Source organism: Crocuta crocuta, unplaced genomic scaffold, assembly GCF_008692635.1.
Source record: "Crocuta crocuta isolate KB4526 unplaced genomic scaffold, BGI_CrCroc_1.0 scaffold16, whole genome shotgun sequence".
NCBI lineage: Eukaryota > Metazoa > Chordata > Mammalia > Carnivora > Hyaenidae > Crocuta > Crocuta crocuta.
Window position 1 is genome coordinate 13896063 of NW_027531893.1, and position 24699 is coordinate 13920761.

At 44.0% G+C, this 24699-nt stretch overlaps 1 protein-coding gene across 4 annotated transcripts in view; it reads right to left on the reverse strand.

The window, feature by feature from the left end:
• Window positions 1-24699, reverse strand: part of RPS15A (ribosomal protein S15a) — a 159507-nt gene that overhangs the window by 97185 nt on the left and 37623 nt on the right. For all 4 annotated transcript variants that reach the window (XM_077773236.1, XM_077773237.1, XM_077773238.1 and 1 more), the window contains exon 5: window positions 4016-4097. In XM_077773236.1, coding sequence (XP_077629362.1) covers window positions 4016-4097 — 82 coding nt within the window. The remainder of the gene's footprint in view (window positions 1-4015; window positions 4098-24699) is intronic.

The window sequence follows — 24699 nt, forward strand, 5'->3', positions numbered from 1 at the left end:
CATTTCCCCCCCTTCTTCTCCCCCTTGTTCCTCAGTTAAGTTCCTCCTAATCCTCCTATATGTGCAAACATAGATATTTGTCCTTCTCTGCCTGACTTATTTCGCTCAGCATAACACCCTCAAGGTCCATCCATGTTGCTACACATGGCCAGATTTCATTGTTTCTCATTGCCATGTAGTATTCCATGGTATAGATAAACCACATCTTCTTGATCCATTCGTCCACTGATGGACACTTAGGCTCTTTCCATGTTTTAGCTATTGTTGAGAGTGCTGCTGTGAACATTGGGGTACATGTGCTCCTATGCCTCAGCATTTCTGTATCCCTTGGGTAAATTCCTAGCAGGATTACACACATTTTAAAATTTAGTAAAAATCGCTGAAAAGTACATTAAAACGGATGAATTTTGATATAGTTAAAATAAGACCTGGGTTCAAATGCTGGCCCTGCCACTTACTATCCATGTGACCGAGAGTAAGTGTATAGTCCTATTACCTCTGTGAGTCTCCATTTCTGTAAAATGGGGACTTGACCGAGGATTGTTGGGAGATCAACGAGATAATGCATGATGTACCCTCAACACAGGGCCTGACAGGTGTCTGAGGAGCTGTTATGGATTCTCCAGCACCTCTTGCTTTTAGGGAAATCACTTCCACTCAAGTCCATCCCAAGTCCAAGGTCCAATCTCACTTTCTATTTAAGTTGTTGGTTCTCAGATCCCTCTGGGAATATGTCGATCTCTGCCTTGTCCAAGTCCCTGGTACAAGAATTACTCAGAATATTTCTGGGCCACAAATAAAAGTATGTCAACTTCACTTACTACACAGCTCCATAAATTGAAGCTTTTCCAGAATGTTATGCTGACCTGAGAGAACCCCTGACCGAATACAGGCATCTCTTCCTCACCTTTTATTTCACTTTTTTTTAAGTGGAAAAAAAAAAAAAAAGAATCTTGGCTTAGCACGTCTGGGCCGCCAGGAGCTGACAGATACCCTAAGCAAGTGGCAGGAAACATCCCAGCCTCTGCAATGAACCTTCGGGGAAGGAACAGCCACTGAGAATGTGATTCACTTTGATGACAGCTTCCTGATGAGGGCTCGAACCAGCTAGAGGGTTGGTCAATTTACGACTTCACAGAAGACTCAATAAAAGTCATAAATAAAAGGGCACGTGGGTGTGAGTATACCGCACAAAGTCAGGAGGTCCCAGACAAGAGAACACAAGGCCAGTAACTCTGATTCGGCTCGAGGTTTATCACCGACGCAGTGAAAGGTACAGACCCCGTATGCCAGCCATGCTTGTCGCCGGATGGAAACAGATTGTGCCCAAGGACTAGCAGAGCCATTTCTCAGATTCCCTGGGCAGGGAGGTGAGGAAAGGCTGCCTTCCCTGATAAATCCTGGTGCTTCCAAGCTTGACCTTGTATAAGGATTCTTCTGGGTCTCGCCTCCCCAGACTGCCTGATTGTCCCCCATTCAACTTGAAACCAAATGCTTTCTGTTCACATACAATACAAAACAGCCTCAGAACAGGCCACCTGTTGCATTTGCATTCATTCATCTAATACTATCATTACTGATGTCAATAAAATTGATTCTGAGCTGACTCCCCCTCCTGAAATAGTATGGATGTCAAGCCACTGCTATGATGGTGAGGGCCACAGGGGATAGAATGAGAAATAAATAAAGAAATAAGCCCCTCAGCACATGCCCAGCACATAGTAATTCTCCAGAAAGTACAGCTGTGGAATTTCTCAGTATCCAAACTCTTTTCCATGAGAAGATTTAAAACTCACACAGTAGTATTATGGAGACTTTCTCTCATGTAGAGGATGTAAGATGTTCTAGATACACACACACACATATGCACACACACGCACACACACATTCGACTAGAAAGTATACACATGATATATACTAGACACTATATATTATGAATATGTACTATAAATACTAAATAATGCACACATTCTACATAATGTGCTATATAATATACAGTAGAGTTGATAGTTTCATATATATATGCTTTGTAGATGTAGCTGCTATATAGATGTAGATTATATAGATGTAAGTTTTATACAGAGAGTCAGATAGTATACAGGGAGGGGACAGACATGATATGCTATAGGGTGCAGGAAAGTCCTCCCTGTTAAAGTGATATTTGAGTAGGGTCCTGAATGAAATGAGGGAGTAGGCCATGTGGATATCTAGGAGCAGGGCTTTCTAGGTAACGGGTACAGCAAGTACAAAGGCCCTGAGGTGAGATCAATCGCAATATATTTGAGAGTTGAACAGTCATCCATGTGCAGGAGTAGAGTGAGCAAAGTAGGCCAAGGGAGGAACACCAGACAAAGTCAAATGTCAGGAGGTAGGGCCTGGCAAAGAGTTTGGGTTTTATCTTAAATGTGATGGAAAAGCCAATCAAGCATTTTCAACTGAGAGGTAACATGATTAGACTGACTCCCTTAAAGGACCATTGAAGCTAGTGTAGGAAGGGTAGGTTATGAGGAGGCAAGGGAGGGAGCAGGGAAGAATGGCTAAGAGCCTACTGTACTTGCCTAGGCTGGGGATGATGCGGCCCTGAACCTGGGCAGTGGTGGGTGGATGTGGGCCCCACTTTGGAGGTAGAGCAGAAAGAAGCAGCAGAGGCAGTTGGAGGACTGGGTGGCAGGGCGTGGGAGAGGGAGGAAGGGAGAGAGGAGCCGTGGTGACGGCTGGCTCTTTGGCAAGCACCCTGGGAGGAGGATGGAGCCACTCACCGAACAGTGAAGACACAAGAGAAATATTTGGGGTGGAGGGGGTGGCGGCCAGCAGCAAAATGTAAAATATTCTGAAACTGGGTCACACTTTAAACCATGTCAGTCATTAAAAAAATCATAGATTAAAAAAAAAAGTAAGCCATATCAGTCATTTACACCTCTATGGAACTAATAACATTTCCTATTAATTGTGGCTTTTCAGCTCACAAGGAACTTTTATTTTTACTATATTATAAATGGCATATTATATAGTAAATAGTACATATAGTGAGTATGGTATATTATATAGATAAAAGTTGCTTAAATACAGCATACATTACTGTATTTGTATGTAAGCAATTTAAGGCTGCTTAAATATAGCATACCTTATTATATAAAGTGCATATATTACATAATATATACTATTATAATAGTATAGTATCTATATTATATAAATCTACGTAATATATAGTATATTATATATTATACCAGCAATATATTATGCTCAATATAGCATATAGTATATATATTATAGTATGTATTATAACGTGTAATATATAATATATATTATATACCACATTATATATAGTATATATTATATACACTATGTAATATATAATATGCAGTAAGCTATGGTATATTCTATATACATAATGTTGGATACTATATATCATGTAATATATATCTAGTAAATAGTATGTATATTCTATATAATATGCTATATAGAATATAGTGTAGTTGAGTTTCTTATATATTTATGTATTAAACAGTGCACATAAAATATATAAAATATATATTACATAGTATTTATACACATAGTACATTATGTATAGGTCATTATTTACTATCTCTTTAGGCCTTTAAAGCCTCCAACCTTCCCCCTAATTTCTCTCCCCCACCAAACAGGGAGAAAACAAAGTCTTAGAGGGAGAAATGACTTTCCTAAAGTCCCAGAGGTGTAGGATGAGAAGCTGGAGCCCATAGAATTCCACTTTCCCTATACTCTTGTGTGAGCTTCAGACCTTTCCACAAGAAAAGCTTTGACGGTAAGAACTTTTTGCCCTTATTTATAGAAAGCAAATATGCTCCAAATAGTATGCCAAGAACTCCTAAACTGTATCTCATTTAACCCTCCCACTGAAACTACCTCCGAGGATATATTTTGTCATGGTTATCTTTGCACAGATGAGAACATTGAGGTTCTGACAGACTGGGGACCTTGCCCAAGGTCACAAGGTTGATGGGGAATCCCCCCCCTCCCTGAGCTCTTCACTCACCACAAGGAGGTAACTGGATAGAAAGTCCAAAAGCCAGTTACATTGTTCAGCTGCAGGAACCGGGATGTAGCTTCTGCTAAGCCTGTGGAAAAAAATGTACAATTTTCATGTGACTTTTCTTTTCTGAACTATCTCATCTGTAGTGAGAGAGATCTCCAATTTGGGCTTCAGTGCATTGATTATGCTGCACAGTTAAACCCCCTTCATGGGGGGGGGGGCGGGGATGAAAAGCACTAAAACGGAGTCTGACAAAGAAATGACTAGCACGCAGTCAGCAAAGAGGGAGCTGAAGCCCTCAAAGGTGGAAATTACATAAACAGCAGCCTAGATTCCTCAAATGTGGATTTCTCCTATCCCCATTCTTCAAAAGCTCCAGATGCTTGAAGGAAAATACCTCTAAGTAGACATTTGTTACTTATTTTTCTCTCGTTGCCTGTGCAAACATCCTCCTAAGCTGCACATTTCTCTTATCTTTTTCCTCTCTTCTCTATCACACCAGTTGCCTGGAGCCCATATTTCTCCATTTTTTCATCTCTCAAAATTGCACAAAGCTTCTCAAAGCATTGGTCTGTCAAAACTCATGTGTAGTCTGAGATTCTAGCTAGAATTAGGAGGAAGATAAGAAGGAGAGGAGGCAGAGGGGGAAAAAGAGCCTGAGTCTTGCCCACAAAGCTCAGGAAAATAAGCATTTGCTCAGGTGGGTTAATAAAACGTGTGGGTTGCATGAATTTTAAAAACAGGGAAATGTGGCTTTCTAGAAGAACATAGTGAGTCTCTTAGAATTGGTTCCAAAAGTTTTCCCGCACATAGGTGAATAGAAAGCTACCAGCTCTTAGGGGTAAAGGAGGCCAGGAGCCAACTTTTATTGAGCATTTACTGTGTACCAGGGCACATTTCCCTAATCTCTATAGCAACCCTGAGTAAAGAATAGTATCATCTCTCTTTAAAGATTGGAAATATAAGGGTTTGTAAGCACTATAATACCAGGGATTTTGTCTGTCTTGTGTACCCACAGCAGCAGCAGGATGCCTAGTGCATAGCAGGTGCTCTCAGTAAATATTTGGTGAATGAATGAATGAATGAATGATCCAACACTGATAGAAACGTAGTGTGGAGCAATAATAAAGAACACAACATTGGAGTTGGAGAGACCTAAGGCAGGATTAGATGCAATAATGCTGATTAGATGGGATTATAAAGTACTTGTAATCAAGCCCTCTATAAATGGTAGCTGTCTTTATTGTGGTATCATGACAATCAAGTCTACACTTGAATTAATGTTTGATGATGATGATGATGAAAAAGGAGGAGGGGAAAGAAGAGATCAGGATAGTCTCAGGAGTATCCGTGGGAAAAAAGATCCTGTCTTGAAATCTTGGAGAAGATCAGTCTCTGTAAGGGCTGCCACCTGTCTTGAACATTCAAGGGACCCAGAATTCAGGATTCTGATGCCTCCTTTCCCTACTCCAGCCAAGTTGAATTGGATGTGACTTTTATTCCTTCTGCTATCCATGTTGGGAATGACTTTTGAAGGTTTGCGTTTGGTCTCTTTTTTTTGGGGGGGGGTATTTCATTTTATTTTTTAAATATAATTTATTGTCAAATTGGCTTACATACAACACCCAGTGTTCATCCCAACAAGTGCCCTCCTCAACGCCCATCATCCATTTTCCCCTCTCCCCCACCCCCTCCATCAACCCTCAGTTTGTTCTCTGTATTTAAGAGTCTCTTATGGTTTGCCTTCCTCCCTCTCTATTTGTAACTATTTTTCCCCTTCCCCTCCCCCATGGTTTTCAGTAAAGTTTCTCAAGATCCACATATGAGTGAAAACATGTATCTGTCTTTCTCTGACTGACTTATTTCACTTAACGTAATACCCTCCAGCTCCATCCATGTTGCTACAAGTGGCATGATTTCATTCTTTCCCATTGCCAAGTAATATTTCATTATATATATAAACCACATCTTCTTTATCCATTCATCAGTTGATGGACATTTACACTCTTTCCATATTTTGGCTATTTTTGAAAATGCTGCTATAAATATTGGGCTACATGTGCCCCTATGCATCAGCACTCCTGTATCCCTTGGGTAAATTCCTAGTAGTGGTATTGCTGGGTTGTAGGGTAGTTCTATTTTTAATTTTTTGAGGAACTTCCACACTGTTTTCCAGAGGGGCTGCACCAGTTTGCATTCCCACCAACAGTGTTAGAGGGTGCTCATTTCTCCACATCCTTGCCAGCATCTATTGTTTCCTGATTTGTTCATTTTAGCCACTCTGACCGGTGTGTGTCTTTAAGGGCATGCCACACAGAACATACCCAAAATGTCTGGATTGGATGTTTCTCCAATATAATGGTTCTTTTTTTTTTTTTTTTTTTATTTCTAGGAGAGAGAGAGAGAAACAGCGTGAGCAGGGGAGGGTCAGAGAGAGAGGGAGTCACAGACTGAAACAGGCTCCAGGCTCTGAGCTGGCAGTCAGCACAGAGCCCGACGCGGGGCTCGAACCCACGAACCGCGAGATCATGACCTAAGCGACAGTCGGACGCTTAACCGACTAAGCCACCCAGGCGCCCCTCCAATATAATGGTTCTTAACATGTGCTTCGCAAACCAACAGCATCAACACCATGTAGAAACTCATTAGAAATGTGAATTCTTAAAGCACTCTGGACCTCCTGAACAGGAAGCTCTGGGGGTGGGACCCAGCCATCCGTATTTCCACAAGTCCTCCAGGTGATCCTGATGCACGTGCACAGGTTTTCAGAAATGCTGCCCAAATGAAAGGCAGTTAGGGTAGCCCAAAACTGTCCTCTCCATTTAGTGTGTGAGAGGTCTCTGATCTTCAAGGGAGAGGAGTAGGTGGAAGCAGGTTCACTGGAGGACAGGTGTCTTCTCTAGCAAACGGGAGGAACCAGAAAACTGTTGCTCAGTCAACCCCCAAATCCTGAGCATCTACTATGTTCCAGGAGCTGTTCTAAGTGCCTGGAAAACCATGATGAACAAGACGTATGATTCCAGCTCTCCAGGATTGAACGACGGGTGTGAAGGACCAGCAGTTCACACACATCTCACTGGCAAGGGTAGAAAATCTAACAAAACCAAATGCTGAAGAAACAGGAAGCCTCATGGCCGGCTGGTAAGAGTGTGCATTGGCACAACTACTCTGCAGAGCAGTTTGGTGAAATCTAATTGAGCTGGAGATGGGTCAACTCTACAGCCTACCAGTTCCATTCTTGGATACATGAAGAAGCTCCACCAGTTTTCACGAGGAGACATGTTCAGAAATGTGCATAGCAGAACGGTTCATGACAGAAGACATCTGAATGCCCACTTACAGGAGAACAGGTAAATAAATCACGAAACAGCTGTACAGTAGAATGTGATCCTAGCAAATAGTAGGAATAGCAGTAGTGAACTAAGTGAATAAATGGAATAAGTGAAAAACACTTTTGATAAATTGAAAAAAATCATAATAGTGGGGAAAAAGCTAAATCATGAAATGATAGGTATGGCAGGATTCTATTTAAAGCTTTAAGATATGGAACACAACACTATATGTTGATAACAGATAATTCATACACAATGAAAAGTATAAAAACGTGCATGCAGGGGCACTTGGCTTGTTCAGTCAGTGGAGCCTGTAACTCTTGATCCCAAGGTCATGAGTTTGAGCCCAAGGTTGGGTGTGGAGATTTCTAAAAATAAGAAAATAAACTTTAAAAAAATATTTTAATGCACATGGAATAAAAAACTCAACCAGAAGATAAAGATCATCAGTGGGAAGGGACAGAGAGAAGAGGCACAAGACTGAGACGGGGTCCAGCGGGCTGAGATTCTGTTTGTTATGCTACATTTCGTAAGCCGAGTGATGTGTAAATGGTTGTTCACTACCTCAGCCCATAGGTTTTGTGTGTGTGTACCTGTAGTAGTTCATAATGGAATAATTTTACATAAGCCACTGCATGTAGTTAATAAATAAGTATAAACGTGGAAAGCACCACTAAGAGATAACAGGCTGTCATAAGAGGAGACATAACAAATCCCTTTATTTCAACCTTGCCTTTTACTTGCCTTCTTGAAAGTCTTACTGTCAGCAGCAACCAGTCATAAATTATATTTCATTTCTGCTTGTCTATACTCTTCAATTTTCTGACCAAGGAAATAAACCATTTGGATTTTGAGATATGTAATTGATACTCTTGATGGGGGCAGTCAAAATTATTTGCAAAAGTTTCTTGAGTATTCCAAAGTTCTATATGTCTAACACATACTTATAAGTATAGATACATAAGATGGTGAGTAGGGAATTCTGGAAGGATCTACATGGAGAAGTCAGCAGCTCTTATTTCTGGTGGGAGTAATAGAAATTTGAGTTTTCATCTTAAAGTGACTCCTCGTATTTTCATCAGCTCATCCCCTTCTTTTCTTTCTTCTGGAACAGAAATCCTCCTTAGGGAAACCTATTCCTTGTATCTCAGGGTGGACTTGTTTCTACCTTCCCGGCCACTGGCTCACTAACCTGTCCAATCGGAGCACATCATTTGTAACCACAGGAATTGGCTGATTGGCTCAAGGATGCATGTGTGATACACGCCCAACCAATCACATCCCTCCCGGAGACTCTTCCTTCCCAGTAGTGTTGTTCAAATGATCGAAATTAGTCTGGGGTTAATCGTGTTTCCTTTTAGACCTCTCCTGCCTGGAGTAGGTCTACTGCAGAAATGAACAGGGTGAGAAAGATAGCATCCCGCCAGTATTGTCTGAGCCCTGGATGTAGCCCTGCCCAGTTCATCCCTGGAACATCCCTGTCATAGACACATTCTCTTGAATCACCTCCACCAGGTTGGGATTCATTTCTGATTCTTGAGGGTGAACAAGTTCTGACTTTTACGCTATTTGGTTCCCCTCTCTTTTCTACAATTTCCACAATGAGCATGCATCACATGTAGAACATGTTTCAGATTTGGAAAAAATTTAAAAAGGGGCGCCTGGGTGGCTTAGTTGGTTAAGCGTCCGACTTTCGCTCAGGTCATGATCTCGCGGTTCGTGGGTTCGAGACCCACGTCGGGCTCTGTGCTGACTGCCAGCTCAGAGCCTGAAGCCTATTTCAAAGTCTGTATCTCCCTCTCTCTCTGACCCTCCCCTGCTCACACTGTCTCTCTGTCTCTGTCTCTCTCTCCTAGAAATAAATAAAAATATTAAAAAAAAAAAAAAAAGGAGGAAGGAAGTAAACGACATACCAGTGTTTATCTGCAGAGGGCTGCCTCTCAGACTCTTTCCCTCTAAGGGGTAGGTGGAGCCCACCCAATCTGGGGGAGGCCAAGGTTTGCCTCTGGCTGCATGATCCCTACTGGCTCCTCTGAGGTCTCCAGGCCTTATTCACTGCTTCTAAAGACTCCCCCACCACCATCGCCACCCCCCGAAACAAATTACTGACAAATCCACCTTTTCTGGGATCCCCTGATGGTCCCTGATTTACAGTGATAATTAGTAATAAGTTGGGTGTCTCTTTCCCTGTGGGAGAAAAATTCCATCACGGCATGAAGTGGAGCAAAGTGTGGGTGGCTTTTACAGGGAGGTAGGAAAGCTTATGTAAGTGACATTATTGTATGTGATTATATCACCAGGGTAGGAGAAACTCATTCATAGTTGGGTGTTATACCCACCATTAAGTTTTAGGCTTATGTGAAATAAAACAATGAAGAAAAGCTCCGTTCTCTCTCCCTCACCCAACTTCAAAATAACTTCAATACTTACTCAGCCTTACTTGGTCTGGGCACTGTTCTAAGCGCCTTCCATATACTAAATTCTCACAGCAACCCCATGAGGGGAGTATCATAATTATCCCCACTTTACAGATAGGCAGACTGAGCTACAGCTTGCGCAACTTGTCCAAGATCCCAAAGCTGGAAAACAGGGGAGCCAAGACACCAGCCCATGCCGTTCACACCCCACATCCACCTTCTAAACACCTCAGATAAGTCAACACTGAAGCTCTGTACAAAACCAAAATCAACCAGTCAGGTCTCTCAGTTTGGTCAAACACACCATAAATTCGTCAGATGGGGCTCCTGGATGGCTCAGTCGGTTAAGCATCTGACTTCAGCTCAGGTCATGATCTCACAGTTTGTAGGTTCGAGCCCCACGTCGGGCTCTGTGCTGACAGCTCAGAGCCTGGAGCTGGTTTCAGATTCTGTGTCTCCCTCTCTCTCTGACCCTCTCCTACTGATGCTGTCTCTCTCTCTCAGAAATAAATAAAAAACATTTTTAAAAAATTTGTCAGCAAGAAGGGGGGAAAAAACCCAACCCACCTATTTTTGTTTTCTTTTAATTAAATTGACTTCTTGGCCTTTGCAAACCCAGAATATCAGTAATTGTTATAGACAACATTGTGCGTATAAAGCAGAGGTTTCAAACTGGAGGGCCGTTGACCAAATTCAGCCCACAGATGTGTTCGCTTTGGCTGAATCCGATTATTTTTCAAAATGCTTTAAAAGGGGCATGTACTCTTGAGTTTATCACAGTCCTCACCACTGTATAAGGTAATAGACCGGGCCCACTCCTTTTCAGGGAAGGAATCTGAATTAGCAGCATCTGATCTAGGGAATGCTTGGTAACAAAAAGAAAAGGAAAATCTTTTGTTGACTTCAAAAGAGTATTTGGGTAATAATAATAATAATAGCTAAAACGTGTTGAGTCCTTATTCTATGCCAGATCTCATATGAAGTGCCCTGTCTCATTTGATCGTGGCCAGTCTTGTGAGAGGTTATGGGTATGGTAACCACAAAACAGCACCTGCTGGACCTGAAATCTACCCACCTCATCTGTGATAGAGCACAGCAGGGAAACTAAGGCAGGCCCAGTCCTAGAAAACACCGGCCTCCTCTGACCACCAACTTGGGACACCTCGACCTTTTTCAGGCTGGGCCGCTCAGACGCTTCCACCCAACCCTCTCTCCTTCCCTCAGGGTCAGACTTGCATCGCAGTCTGACTTCTTTCACTTAAGTGTCCCACCTGATAAAGTCCTTGCATGTTGCCTCCCAGAGCCTCCTAGAGGATCCATACTGACACAGGGGCTCTCCCAAGATCACACAACTAGCAAGTGACAGAGCCAGGATTTGAACCAGGTCCAGCCGGTGCCACAAGCCAGCGTTCTGAACCATTTTCTCAGAACTTCCTTGGCCACAGGCTCTTAACTCCCTGATTCAAAGCAGCCAGAAGTCATCATCTGGACCCCAAAGTGGCCCAAAGGGGCAAGAGGGAGAGTTTCAGACCCCAGGGTTGCCGTCGAGCACTAAGAAAGAGCGTTGGCTACTCAGAGCTCATGGAAGGACACACAGGTGACTAGAAAAGGGACATATGTCTAGGACGCTCTTTCCCCAGAGCCCTACGGGAAACAAGGCCCTGCAATACAAGAGCAAGCACTGGATTGAGAGTCTGGGAGTGCACCCAGCCTACCCTACAGAGAGGCAGCAGGGGCAGGGGGCAGTTGTGACGCAGGGCTCTGTAGCCCATGACGTACTTTCATGTCTACTGTTATCACATTTGATCCTTAGGTATAATCATTATATGTGTAAAATCTTTTAACTTTGTTAAATCATTTGCATGTTTAATTGTACTCTTGCGAACCGAGGTGAAATTCACCTTGTGAATCGTCACTAAATAAACCCCTGCAGCTACGCCATCCCGCACAGCTTGATTTTACATCCGTCTGGTGGGAGTGTCCTTACAGCCTTACCTGTGAGGTCAGCTTTAACAGGATGCTTTGACTGCTCTGCCCAGGGTAAATCTTCCCCGGCAATCACACATCCTCGCCTTGTTCCTCCAGATCAGCAGCTTGGGAGAGCGACTGCCTCCAGCCTTGAGTGTCCCCCACAGTCCTCCGCACCTGCCTCAGAGTCTGTGTCCTAGCTCAGACCATTCTCAGACACACGCTTCCCATTTGGTGAGAATCCATCCTGCTATATTCCCGTGATTTGGTGTCACTTTATTTAATGAGCTCTTATATGTTACAAGATAAAACATAATCTACCTTCTTGAACCAAGAGATATTTAGGCCCAAAAAGTTGACATAACTTGCCCAAAGAGATCTCCTCATCTGCCACCCAGAGTCTTCCCTCCATTCCCTCAACTGCCAAAACAAACATTCTAATGCCCAAATCTGAGCTTACAACCTTCTGTTTAAAATCTGACAATGATAGGGGCTCCTGGGTGGCTCAGTCAGTTAAGCGTCCGCCTTCGGCTCAGGTCCTGGTCTCACAGTTCATGGGTTCAAGCCCCGCGTTGGGCTCTGTGCTGACAGCTCTGAGCCTGGAGCCTGCTTCCAATTCTGCGTCTCCCTCTCTCTCTCTGCCCTTCTCCCACTCACGATCTCTCTCTCTCAAAAATAAATAAAACATAAAAAAAAAATTTTTAATCTGACAATGATGTTCCGTAACCTATGCCTGTTCTAGTCCTTTGTCTTCCCCAGCAGGACACACATGACAGGTGACATTCACATGAGCAGCACACTCTTGGGGTGTACGATGGAGGAGAGGGGACTGTAATTCCCAGCGCACCTACATGACAGGTGACATTCACATGAGCAGCACACTCTTGGGGTGTACGATGGAGGAGAGGGGACTGTAATTCCCAGCGCACCTACCAACCCCATCTCTGTTTCTCTCCCTTCACAGAAGTACATTCATATGCAAGTACGAGAGAGAATCATTATCAGACACAAGTGTACATATTCACTTTATATATCCACTTAGTCAATTGTTGAGAAGTTTCTTTCCAGGAACCATGATCACTCGTAAAATGCTTCCCAAAGGGATGCTGCAAACTGACTTTAAGACTTGGACCCAGAAGGTGGTAGGTGCTCAGTAAACGTGGGCTGAATAAATAAAGCATGACAGCAGAAAATGGGAGATAGTGGGGTAGAGTGGGCTACCGGCCTATGGCCTAGAGACAGTGGGGAATTCCTAGGTTTATGAAGAGCCCCATGACATCAAGTGTTGAGCTTGCAGGCCCCAAGTGAACTAAGGCTTAGGGCAGCATTTCCCCAGCAGCGATCACGCAAGTTGTGTCATGTCTGAGTTTTACGTACACTATTATTTACTTCAGAGATTTATAAAAAAGCAACTCTCACTTCTAAAAAACTAAATACATTTATTGAAAAATGGAAGCTTTGTAACACCTTTGTAAAAGGAAAACCAATATCGTTTGTCATAAGTTGTAGGCAACCATAAAAAATAAATACAATGACGACCTCCCCCAAAAATCAAATTTTAAGTAGAGTTCTCCGCTGAGAGCTCTGCGAGGCCTGCTCTCTCTTTACTGAAACAAAAGGGAGGGGCAGAAGAAGGTGAGAGCCATACTGGTATCGGATGGAGATATTCTCCTTGGTACAACCAGGTTACAAGAGAATCAAAATGGGGCTGATAGTTTCACTTCAAAACCCGCCCCAGACAAGACTTGACTTCAGCACTGATATTGCCTTAGTGCAAGTCACCATGGCCCCCTGACTCAGAGTGATCCAGGACCAGCACCTCAGCATCTCCTGGGTATTTGTCGGAAATGCAGGCTCCACCCTACGGCCATACCACCCTGACTGCGCTCCATCTCATCTGATCTTGGAAGCTAAGCAGGGTCGGGCCTGGTTAGTACTTGGACAGGAGAAATGCAGGTTCCAGGGTCAGGGCCAGGAGGCCATGTTCAGCAAGCCCTGGAGGTGATTCTGACGCATGCCTGAGTTCAAGACCACTGCCCTAGATTACAACCACCTCCATTGGGTCTACCTGAGTCCCTTTGGTCCCCCACCCCACACCCATCAACACTCCCTTCTCCACACAACCACCAAAGTGATCTTTCTAAAATCATAAATTATATCATTTCATTTTCCTGCTTAAACTCTCCAAAGATTTCCACTGGGCTTAAAATAAAATCCAAAGGTCTTCCTTTTCCTGCAAGGGTCAGAGGCTAACCCCTACTTCCCACTCTGACTCCTGTCTCCTACTACTCTCTTTCTTGGTGCTATGCTTCAGACACCCTGACCTTCTTTAAGTCCTTCAAATGTCCCCAAGAGCATTCCTGGTCCAGGGCCTTTTCACATATTGTTCTCTCTACCTAGAAAGCTACTTTGCTAGCATTCCTATGGTTCACTCCCTTGCTTCATTCAGTCATTAATCAAATGTTACCTCCTCAGAAAGCCCCAGATCAGCCCATCAAAAGGCTGCCTTTCTTAGGATGACCAACTGGGATAACTTATCTGGTGACCAATTTATCCCAATTGGGCCAGGACTGTCCCAGTTTCAAAACTGAAAATCTGGGGCATCTTGGTAGCTCAGTTGGTTAAGCGTCTGAATTCAGCTCAGGTCATGGTCTCATGGTTCATGAGCCCCCCATCAGGCACAGCCCAGTGCCAGGAGCCTGCTTCAGATTCTGTGTTTCCCTCTCTCTCTGCCCCTCCCCTGCATATGCTGTCTCTCTCTCTCAAAAATACAATAAACATTAAAAATAATTAAAACTGAAAGTCCTATGTGTTGGGAACCTCCCTCCGTCCCCAGCAAATTGGGATGGGTATTCACCCTACAAATCTCCATCACTCCCTACCACTTAACCACACTTTGTTCTTCTTCATCATATAATATGTTCGTGTCTTTGCTTTTTTATGTCTTTCTCCTCTACTAGACTATAAGACTCACGAGGTCAGGGAGCTGGGGATATTTTGTTCATGGCTGTATTCCTGGCACCTAGAATGCTGCCTGGCACACAACTGGCATTTAATTAATCCTACTTGACAAAAATATCAGAGGAATGACCCTCGTGGCCTATTTAATCTATTGCTTACAGTTCAGTTGTCTCTGCTATTTGGCTGCAATGAACAAGGCTTTCTCCAGGTTTAGAATTATGCCCTTGGGCTAGATAATAGCCATGGTTTTATTGGGCCAACAAGAAACCCTATGTTTAAGGTTTTGAAAGCCAGTGTCAAACTGTTTTCTAAAAGGGTCAGACCCCCTGCATCCAGTTTCTGAGTCTACCTCACTCCACACTGGCCAAAGCCAGTATTCTCATTGTTAAAACCATTATGTGGCAAATGTAGCTGTTTGTGGTTCTAATTTGCATTTCTTTGATTACTAGCTAGGCTGATCATTCCCCCATGTGCTCAGCTAATTGCATTTCATCTTCTTCCAGTGTCTGTCCACACCCCTTTGCTTGTCTTTCTACCCAGTTTCAGGACTTGTCTCACTGACTTGAGTTTCTCTGAAAAATAAAGATATTAGCTTTTCCCTCTCATACATTAAAGGCTTAATTCTTTGCATTTGCTGATCCCCATGTCCCGTTATATCCCTTCACATTTCTTTATTCTCCTTTTACCTGTTCATACCCCAGTTTACATTTCTCATTTCACTTGGTTTTAGGCTTTTTTCATAGATAGCTATTGAATATATCCTTAGAGGAAACCTCTAAAGTCTTCCCATCTCACTCAGAGCATAAGATACATTTCTTAAAATCATCTACAAGGCCCTTCATGATCTGCCTCTCCTTTTCCCTTGCCCTCTCCCTGCTATTACTTCTCTGCCCCCGGATCCGCCTGCTCCAGACATCTTCAAACATGCCAGACATACTACCAGCTCAGGACCTTTGTACATGCTTTCTCTTCTGCCGAAAAGATTCTCACCAGGTATGTGTATACCCCCTAACTCCCTCAGGACTTTACTCCAATGTCATCTCAATTAGTCCTTTCTTAATCACCTTATCTCAAATTGCAGTCCCTGTAGTAGAAAGAATAATATAATGCCTTCCTTCGAAGAGATCCACATCCTGTTCCCGAGAACCTGTGAAAATGTTACCTTCCACAGTAAAAGGGGAGATTGCAAATGTTACAGATGTGATTAAATAAGGATTTTCAGATAAGGAGATAGACTGGGTGAGCCAAATAGAATCACAAGGGTAGTTTTAAGAGGGAGACCGGAGAGCCAATGTCAGAGAAGGAGATATGACAAGAAAACAGGGTTGAAGTGACGCATGATCAAGAACCAAGGCATGAGAGTATCCTTTAGAAGCTGCCTAAGGAAGGAAACTTTCCCCTGGAGCCTCCAGAAGGAACTCAGTCCCACCGTAGACTTGAGACCTCCAAACTGTGAGATAATAAATATGGGTTGTTGGGCGCCTGCACAGTTCAGTCAGTTAAGCCTTTGACTCTTGGTTTTTGGCTAATGATTTCAAGGGTTTGTAGTTATCTAGCCCCATGTGGGACTCCATGCTGACAGCTTGGAGCCTGCTTGGGCTTCTCTCCCTCTCTCCCTCAAAATAAATAAGCCTTAAAATAATAATAAGTAAATAAGCAAAATATAAGGGTTCTTTTAAGCTCTTACATTTGTAGTAATTTGTCACAGCAGCCATAAGGAACTAGTACAGTCCCCAATAAGTCCCATCTACCTCCTGCTTTCCTTGTTTCTTCTTGGCATTCGTCACTAAGCTCCTACAATTTTACATATTTCTCTTTTTTATTTTTGCCTTCCCCACCAGAATATATATCCCATGAGGACAAGGGGTGCTGTCTGTTTTGTCCCCAATGTCTGGCACACATCAGAAATTCAAGAGGAGAAATGAGGATGGAGAAAGCCTCTGTCCCCTTGTCTAATAGAAACTCCGGGTTAACTGAGGTTGCTGGAAAGTCATTACAGTCAAAAGGCCACCCTGGGAAGAACTAGGTCTTGAAGGAGATAGCAGGCACTGGAGGAAGATGAAGCTGATATTCTAGAGAACTCCATCCTTCACCCTCTAGGCACACAAGCCGCATGACGCAGACAAAGCCCAAATTCCAGACAAGGAGTTCCTAGGTTCATATTCCAGCTCAGTGCTGTCCAACGAGTTACATTGTTTTAAATGTTCCAGTAGCTACATTTTAAAAGTTTGTTAGAAAAAAAATAAAAAATAAAAAAAAAATAAGTTTGTTAGAAGGTGAAATTAATTTTTAATAATATGTTTTATTTGGCTTCACAGATACAACGTATTATAATTTCAATATGTTACTAGGAGCCTAAATAACATCATTTTGAGATTAAGGCCTCCATTAAGAGCAACCTTGGGCTGCACGTAGCCCCAGTTCCAGGAAAAGCCTCAGATTGTTCAAGGCTGAAGCCACCCTCGGACCACCCTCAGGTCAGCCAATCAAAAGAAGTTAAAAACATTCCTGTGGTCTGAGTCAGGGACTAAGGATTATAGACAGTTACTTTGTACAAAGTAGCTAACCACTCACAGCTTGCCTAAAACCCCACGTGGGCCCTTTGAACTCACCTCATATTGGTCATTTTCAAAGGTTTCTCAAAGGTCATGATTGGGTCCCACCGAAAGTAACGAACACCTCACAGATACTGAATGGTCAAAACTGTTACCATGGATACTGTACAATTATGATTGGTGCTTATGTGATGACGCTATATGTACAACGTGTGCACTGTAACACCCCCGTCCCTTACCCCATAAAAACCCTGCTCGCTATTGTTCGGGGCTTCACCTTGCTGCCGCTGCACCGGTTGACAGGTGAGCCCCTGCTTGAGCTTGTGATAAAGACCCTTATGTACTTGCATCAGTGTCGGCTCCTTGGCGGTCTCAGGGGACTCGCGATTCAGGCACAACATTATCAATATTAAAAAAAAATTATTAATCAGGGGCACCTGGCTGAGTCAGTCAGAAGAGGATAGGACTCCTGATCACAGGGTCGTGAGTTCGAGCCCCACGTTGGGTGTAGCGATTATTACAAAAATAAATAAACTTTAAAAAATTATGAGATATTTTACATTCTTTTTTTATATGCTGTCTTCTAATACCCATGTGTATTTAACAACAGTTTTAATTTGGACATTAAGTTTTCAAAAATTGAAGTGACATGGAATCCCACTAAAGCAGTCAAGTCGTTTTCACAGAAAAACACACTGCTTCAGTTTTTTAATTAAATTAGTTACGTTAGTTAAGGTTAAATAAAATTTTAAATTCCCTCCCTTCTTCACAGCAGACACATTTGCCATGCTCAAGGGTCACAAGTGGCCAGCGGCTACCATCTTGCACAGCACTGGCCCCGCAGGACAAACACATGTAGGTGATGTGGCCTCGTACGTGTTATTTAGATGCTCTCATAAGCTCCTTCCATCACCTATAGAACAAGTGACGAATACAGTAGCTGTTTTTAAGGGTTAAATGAAATTATGGGTGGAAAGTACCTGGCACACAGTAAATACTTTATAAATTGTAGCTATTGTGACTCTGGGGCAATTTCCTATCTTTCCAAGAGAGGAGCCCCTGGTCAGAAAGAAGCTGGCCTACTGTGTGCCTGTCCTGAACTTTGGCCATTCGTCTCAAACTTCACAAGGCTTTGAGGTGGGAGCCTTCAGCTCCACCAGGACCACGCCCCTCTCCCATGCCAATCGAAAAGCAGGCTCCCTCTAGGGGGAGGGAAAACGTCTGCCTAACAGAAACCCTTTAGGGAAATGCAGCTCTGCATTTCAATTACCTTCAAAGCCCTCTGCCTGGAAGGCTGTCTGCTGGCCTTCCTGCTCCTTTGCCCTCTCTCTGCCCCTCGTGTTTCTCTTTATCCAACTCTCTGTCTCCCTCCCTCCCTCTCCCCCTTTGCCATAAGGCTCCAGAGCTGCTTCTCCAGTCCCTTTGACCCCATGCTGAGATTTTTCAGGCAGCGTTCTTCTCCCTGCATGGGATGGGTGGAGGGCAGGTGGCTGCTCAAACCCACTCTTCAAGGGGGAGGCCCCTCCCACAGCCTTGCCTCATCTAGACTCCTGAGAAATGATTAGAGAAACCCAGCAATGGGATTCCCAGAAAAATCCAACTAATTTCTTCAGCATCCAAGATGTTCTTGCAGAAGGTGACAACAAAGCTCTTGCCTCACTCAAAGATTGGGCAAAAAGAGCTTGGATGTTGAAGTCTGCAAGACTTAACTTTGTGGCCATAAGTTCTTTCACTGCTTTGAGTCCCATTCCTTCATCTGCAAAATGAATACAGTGATCCCTTCCTGAGAGGTCACAGTGAAGATTAATGAAAACATCTCTAGCACCAGGCCTGGCATACAGTAAGGGCTCAATTAGTGGTGATTATCATCAGTCAGCGGTCAATCCCTCGAGGGCAAGAACCATAACTGTGAATATCTATTCACAGCTCCGTCCCCAATACCAGAACACCATAGTAGATACTGCACGTGTAGTGTATACATATACATTTAAAAGATTTTTTTAATGTCTTATTTATTTTTGAGAGAGTGCAAGTGGGGGAGGGGCAGAGAGACACACACAGAATCCAAAGCAGGCTCCAGGCTCTGAGCTGTCAGCACAAAGCCCAATGCGGGGCTCGAACTCATGGACTGTGAGATCATGACCTGAGCCAAAGTCGGACACTTAACCAGCTAAGCCACCCAGGCGCCCCTGTATATACATTTTTTTAAACGTAATGACACTGAGCCACCTTCAGACCAATGAAACCTGGCATGTTGCTTCCTAAGGGTCAGGGCCAGGATGAGAGTGAGGCAAATGAGGCCCTCTCCTATGTGCAAATTTTAAGAGGACTCCAAAAAACCCAGTCATCAAGATAAAGAACATTTTGGTGCAATAGTCCAAAAAAGAAAAAAATATCAAAAGGAATGCAAAAATATCCCCAGTGAACAATAAAATCAAAGCTGTCAATAAGGGCAGGGCCACTATTACCAAGTTTTCCTTTTGCCCCCAGCTCCACATTGGCACCAGCAGGCATGGTCTACATTCTTCCAAACACTAACCCATTCTGCCCTTATGTTAACCCTGAGACACGATTACTGCCATTACCCTCCATCTTCAGAGGACGAAAAGGAGAGTCAGACAAGTTAACTAACCTGCCCCAGGTCATTCAGCTTCGAAGTGGCAGAGCCGGGACTTGAACCCAGGCAGTCTGAAGTGAGAGGCCCCCCCAGGTGGTAAGCGCAATCCCGTCTGTGGCTGTCTGATGCAGTTCTGCCCACTGGGTATTATATTAGATCATTCGCTTCGGCCAAAGCTTTGCTGGCTGAGCAGACTGTCATTCCAGTCCCGGACAGGCAGTGCCCCTGGGCTGGGCTCTACAGACAGTGAAGTAACTACAGAACAGGGTTCTCAGGGCCCTGCACAGGCACTCCCTGAGGCTGGAGCAGGGCGTGACTCATTCGGTTGCGGCCAGGAAGTCACTTGAAATGCAGAGGCATTTCCTGTCTCCTGTCCTGCTGCAGTTGACGCACCTTTGACAGATGAGTAAGAGGTTGTCAGCTGGAGAACACAGAGCAGCAATGTCCCCGTTTGACATACTCAGAAGCTCAGCTCAAAGTGATTTTTACCGAAGGCACATAACTTAAGTAGGAAAGGCCACGCCATGTATAGCATCAGTTCTTTAATCAGTGGGTTATCAAATGGTCCTAAACTCTTCCCTCAAGATCCATCATGAGCAGCATGACGTGAGGGTGAAGAGCAGTGAGTCAGACGCTCTGCACTTTCCAAACTGGGTGACCTTGGGCAGGCCACACGGTCTCCCTAAGTCTCGGTTTCTTCATCAACAAAATGGGGATAGTGATGCTGACCCCACAGTTGTGGGGACTAAAAGTAATCAATAAATATATACAAAATACCTAGCGCAGTGTCAGCCATGTAGAAAGTGCTTAGCAAGCGGTAACTACTGTCATGATTTTCAAAAATTGGGTGCACTGTCCACTGCCAAATGCAAACTATGTTTCCAAAACTCTCCGGAACCTCAGTTCTCCATGAGAGACAATCTGTAAAATGGCCTGTTTGGCACAACAGAGATGTAAGCTCATTGAAAACCTCAAGCACAAAGACATCATGATTTTTACATGAAAAGTGAGAAAAACTCATTCATTCTCGACTGGGATGCATCTTAGAATCACCTGTGCTCCACCACACAAGGATTTGGTTTTCACTGGTCTGGAGGATCTCAGCTTTGTTATGTTTTCCAGAGTCTTCCCAGGTGATTCCAATGGCGGGGAGGGATGACACCCACCAAGAGAGTGGAAGGGAAGGGGTTACTGTGGGGAAGGAGTTCTTGTTGGAGGGGGGTGCAGCTGAAAATGACCTGGTAGCAGGTGCATGGATGTTTGTTTGAATAATTAATTATTCGTTCACAACACATTCATGTTTTGTGCGCTTTTGACAAGAATGTTATATTTCATCATCTTAACTTTTTCTTATGGAGACTTTTGAATATATACTAAGTAAACACACCGGTATAATGCATCTTTCATATATCACACTCAAGGCTCTGAACCACCAACCCATGGCCAGTCCTACCCCATCTACACCCCAGACTTCACCTCCACCAGCATTCTGAAACAAATGCCAAACCAAAAAAAAAAAAAAAAATCACCTTAAAGTATTTTTAAGCATAACTCAGAAAGGTAAGAGCTGTTTTTTAATACAACCACACTCCATTATCACAGCTGCCAAATTAATCATTCCTTATTGTCCTCAAATACCCAGTAAGTGTTCAAACTGTCTCATGAATGTCATATTTTTTTTTTAACTTTCTTTTCAAGATTTAAATAAGGTCTGCACCTTGGTGAGGAGCTGACTTGCCTTCAGTTCTCATACCTCAGTGTTTCTCACACATTTACTGTGCCCTTGAATTTCCTAAGGATCTTGCTAAAATGCAGATTCTGACAGTGGGTTTGTGGGCAGGGTCTGAGATTCTCCATTTTTGACACGGTCCCAGCAGCTGATGCTGATGCTGCTGGCCCATGGACCACAGATTAGGTAGCAAGGCTCTATTTCATAATAAAAGGAAATATTTTTTCAATGTGTATTTATTTTCAAAGGGGGGGCCATGGAGAGAGGGAAACCTATATAGAATCCAAAGTAAGATCCAGGCTCTGAGCTGACAGCACAGAGTCTCATGTGGGGCTCAACTTACGAACTGGGACATCATGACCTGAGGTGAAGTCGGACGGACGCTCAGCTGACTGAGCCACCCAGGGGCCCGGGAAAAAAAATTTTTTTAAGTAACACTGACATCTTTGGACAGACCCAGTGACTCAGGAGATAAAGCACTGCTGGCTGGGAAGGGCCATCACGTTAGCAGAAAGTGCAACTGATTAATCACAGCTGCTGTGGGTGTCTAAACGGCAAAGACAACACCTATGCCTGCAGAATGGGCACCTGTCACCCTGGACGTCGAGATGTTCATCCTTGGCAGGGTCTGGGCCCTCCCCGAACCGGAGGCCACCTCGTCCAGATCCTCGGAGCCTCTGAAAGTGCACTGACTTGTTCAGTGTCTGACAGGCAGACAGAAACACAAGCTGCAGAAATAAGGCAGTTACCTTTTCTCACAGTTATGGCTTTAATTAAAAAGCCCCGTGCTGCCAGACTCTGAGCACCCTCCACTGATCTGTGAGACCTATTGATTGCTGAGCTCTCCCCGCAAGACATAGCAGAGAGAAGACTTTATCTTCCTTTAATCAGACCTGCTTCCCTCAGATCCCATTCTGACAGCGATGCTGCCTTCTCCCCACCCACGTCACCCAGCGCTCCGCCAGCCCCAAGTACCGCAGGAGGCTGGTGCCCCCAGGGAACCTCGGGAAGGGGAGAGGGCGGCAGCAGCAGCCTCAGCATGGCCAGCATGCATCGAGCATACACTGCCTGCCAGGCACTGTGCCAAGCACTTCAAATGCAGTCTCTCCCCTGATGCATGAATATCATTAATTTCTCTGTGTGTTATGATCCCCTGATTACGTGATTTAATGTTGCCTGCACTGGGCATTCGTTCTCTGTCATATCACCTATTTTCTCTTTTCTCCCCAGCCCTCATTACTATCTGAAACCATACACAGCTGCCTGCCTGTGCGTGCACTGTCCCTGCCCCTATGCCCCTATAACATGAATCCCAGGAGGGCAGGGTGGTTTTGCACAGAGGCACAGCCCCTAACGCCAGCGCAGGCACATGGAGGTTCAGTAAAGGTTGAGAACTTGTGTCCACGTGGTCACATAGTGACACATAGGGAAGCAGAATGTCCCTCCTCTTTAATACTGGATATTCTTCCATTGTAGTTATACACCACATTTTCCTTATCCACTCCTCTGTCAGCCGACCTTTGGGTTGTTTCTACATCTTGGCTACTGTGGATGGTGCTGCAGTGAACACAGAAGTGCCGGTAGCTCTTTGAGATCCTGGTTTTGATTCTTTTGGATAAATACCCACAAGTTGGATCATCAGATCATACAGTAGTTGTTTTTCATTGTTCGAGGAACTTGATACTGTTTTCCACAGCGGCTGCACCACCTTGCATTCCCACCAACAGTGTGCTAGGTTTCCAATCTCTCCACGGCCTTGTCAATATCTGTCATCTTCTTGAGTGTCAAGAGGGTGGATCTCATGCTAAATGTCCTTACCACAATATAATAAAATTTTAAAGAAGTGTGGGGGCGCCCGGGGGGTTCAGTCAGTTAAGCGTCCAACTGTCTTGATGATGACAGCTTTGTAGTAGAGGCTAAAGTCTGGGATGGTGATGCCTCCCATTTCTGGCCATGTGTAGCAACATGGATGGACCTTGAGGGTGTTATGCTGAGCAAAATAAGTCAGCCAGAGAAGGGCAAATACCATATGTTTGCACATATAGGAGGATTAGGAGGAACTTAACGGAGGACCGTGGGGGAGAAGAAGGGGGGAAATAGTGGGGGGAGACGGAGGGAGGCAAACCAGGAGAGACTCTTGAATGCTGAGAACAAACTGAGGACTGATGTGTGGGGGGGGAAGGGGGTGATGGACATGGAGGAGGGCACTTATTGGGATGAGCACTGGGTGGTGTTGGAAACCAACTTGACAATAAACTATTTATTAAAAAAATAAAAAAGTGTCCAACTTTGCCTCAGGTCATGATCTCACGGTTCGTGGGTTCAAGGCCCACATCAGGCTCTGTGCTGACAGCTCAGAGCCTGGAGCCTACTTTGGATTCTGTGTCTCCCTCTCTCTCTGACCCTCCCCTGCTCACGCTGTCTGTCTGTCTGTCTCTCTCTCTCTCTCTCAGAAATAAACAAAGCATTAAAAAAAAATTTAAAGTAGTAAGTGTGTGCTGAATTTGGCTTACTTGCATTTACTCTTCCCAGCAGCTCTATGACTTCACTAGTCTTACACTCATTTTATAGATGAGGAAAATGAGGTACAGGGAGGAAGAACAGTTCACACAAATGTGTGCCTGCACAGGGCGCTATAGAGCAAGGGGTTGACACCTCCCATCTATGTAACTCCAGCAAGGGCTCTTAACCTGGGGTTGGTGAACCTAGATGCAAACATATATATATATATATATATATATGTGTATATATATTTATATAGCCACTTAATTTTCTTAACATCAAAATGAAAAGTTGCCTTTCTTTCCATTATGGATATTGGCAGCAAATGGCAGTCGTGTCCCCAGCCCCCATGACTTTGTCCCCAGTTGGAACCAAAGATATTTTCATGTCCCATTACATTTGTTACATTCATTGCAGAGATCTTGAACGATCATTTACACTCATCCCTGCCTTGCAATTACCATCATAATAACATGGCCCACCCACCAGCAGGTGTTGTTTTGTGGTCTGTTAATAAAGAGGCACATGCAAAATAAATAAATAAATAATGAGGCGCATGCGTGGCTTTATCGCAGTATATTTTGATAAGCGTATTTCAACACAATT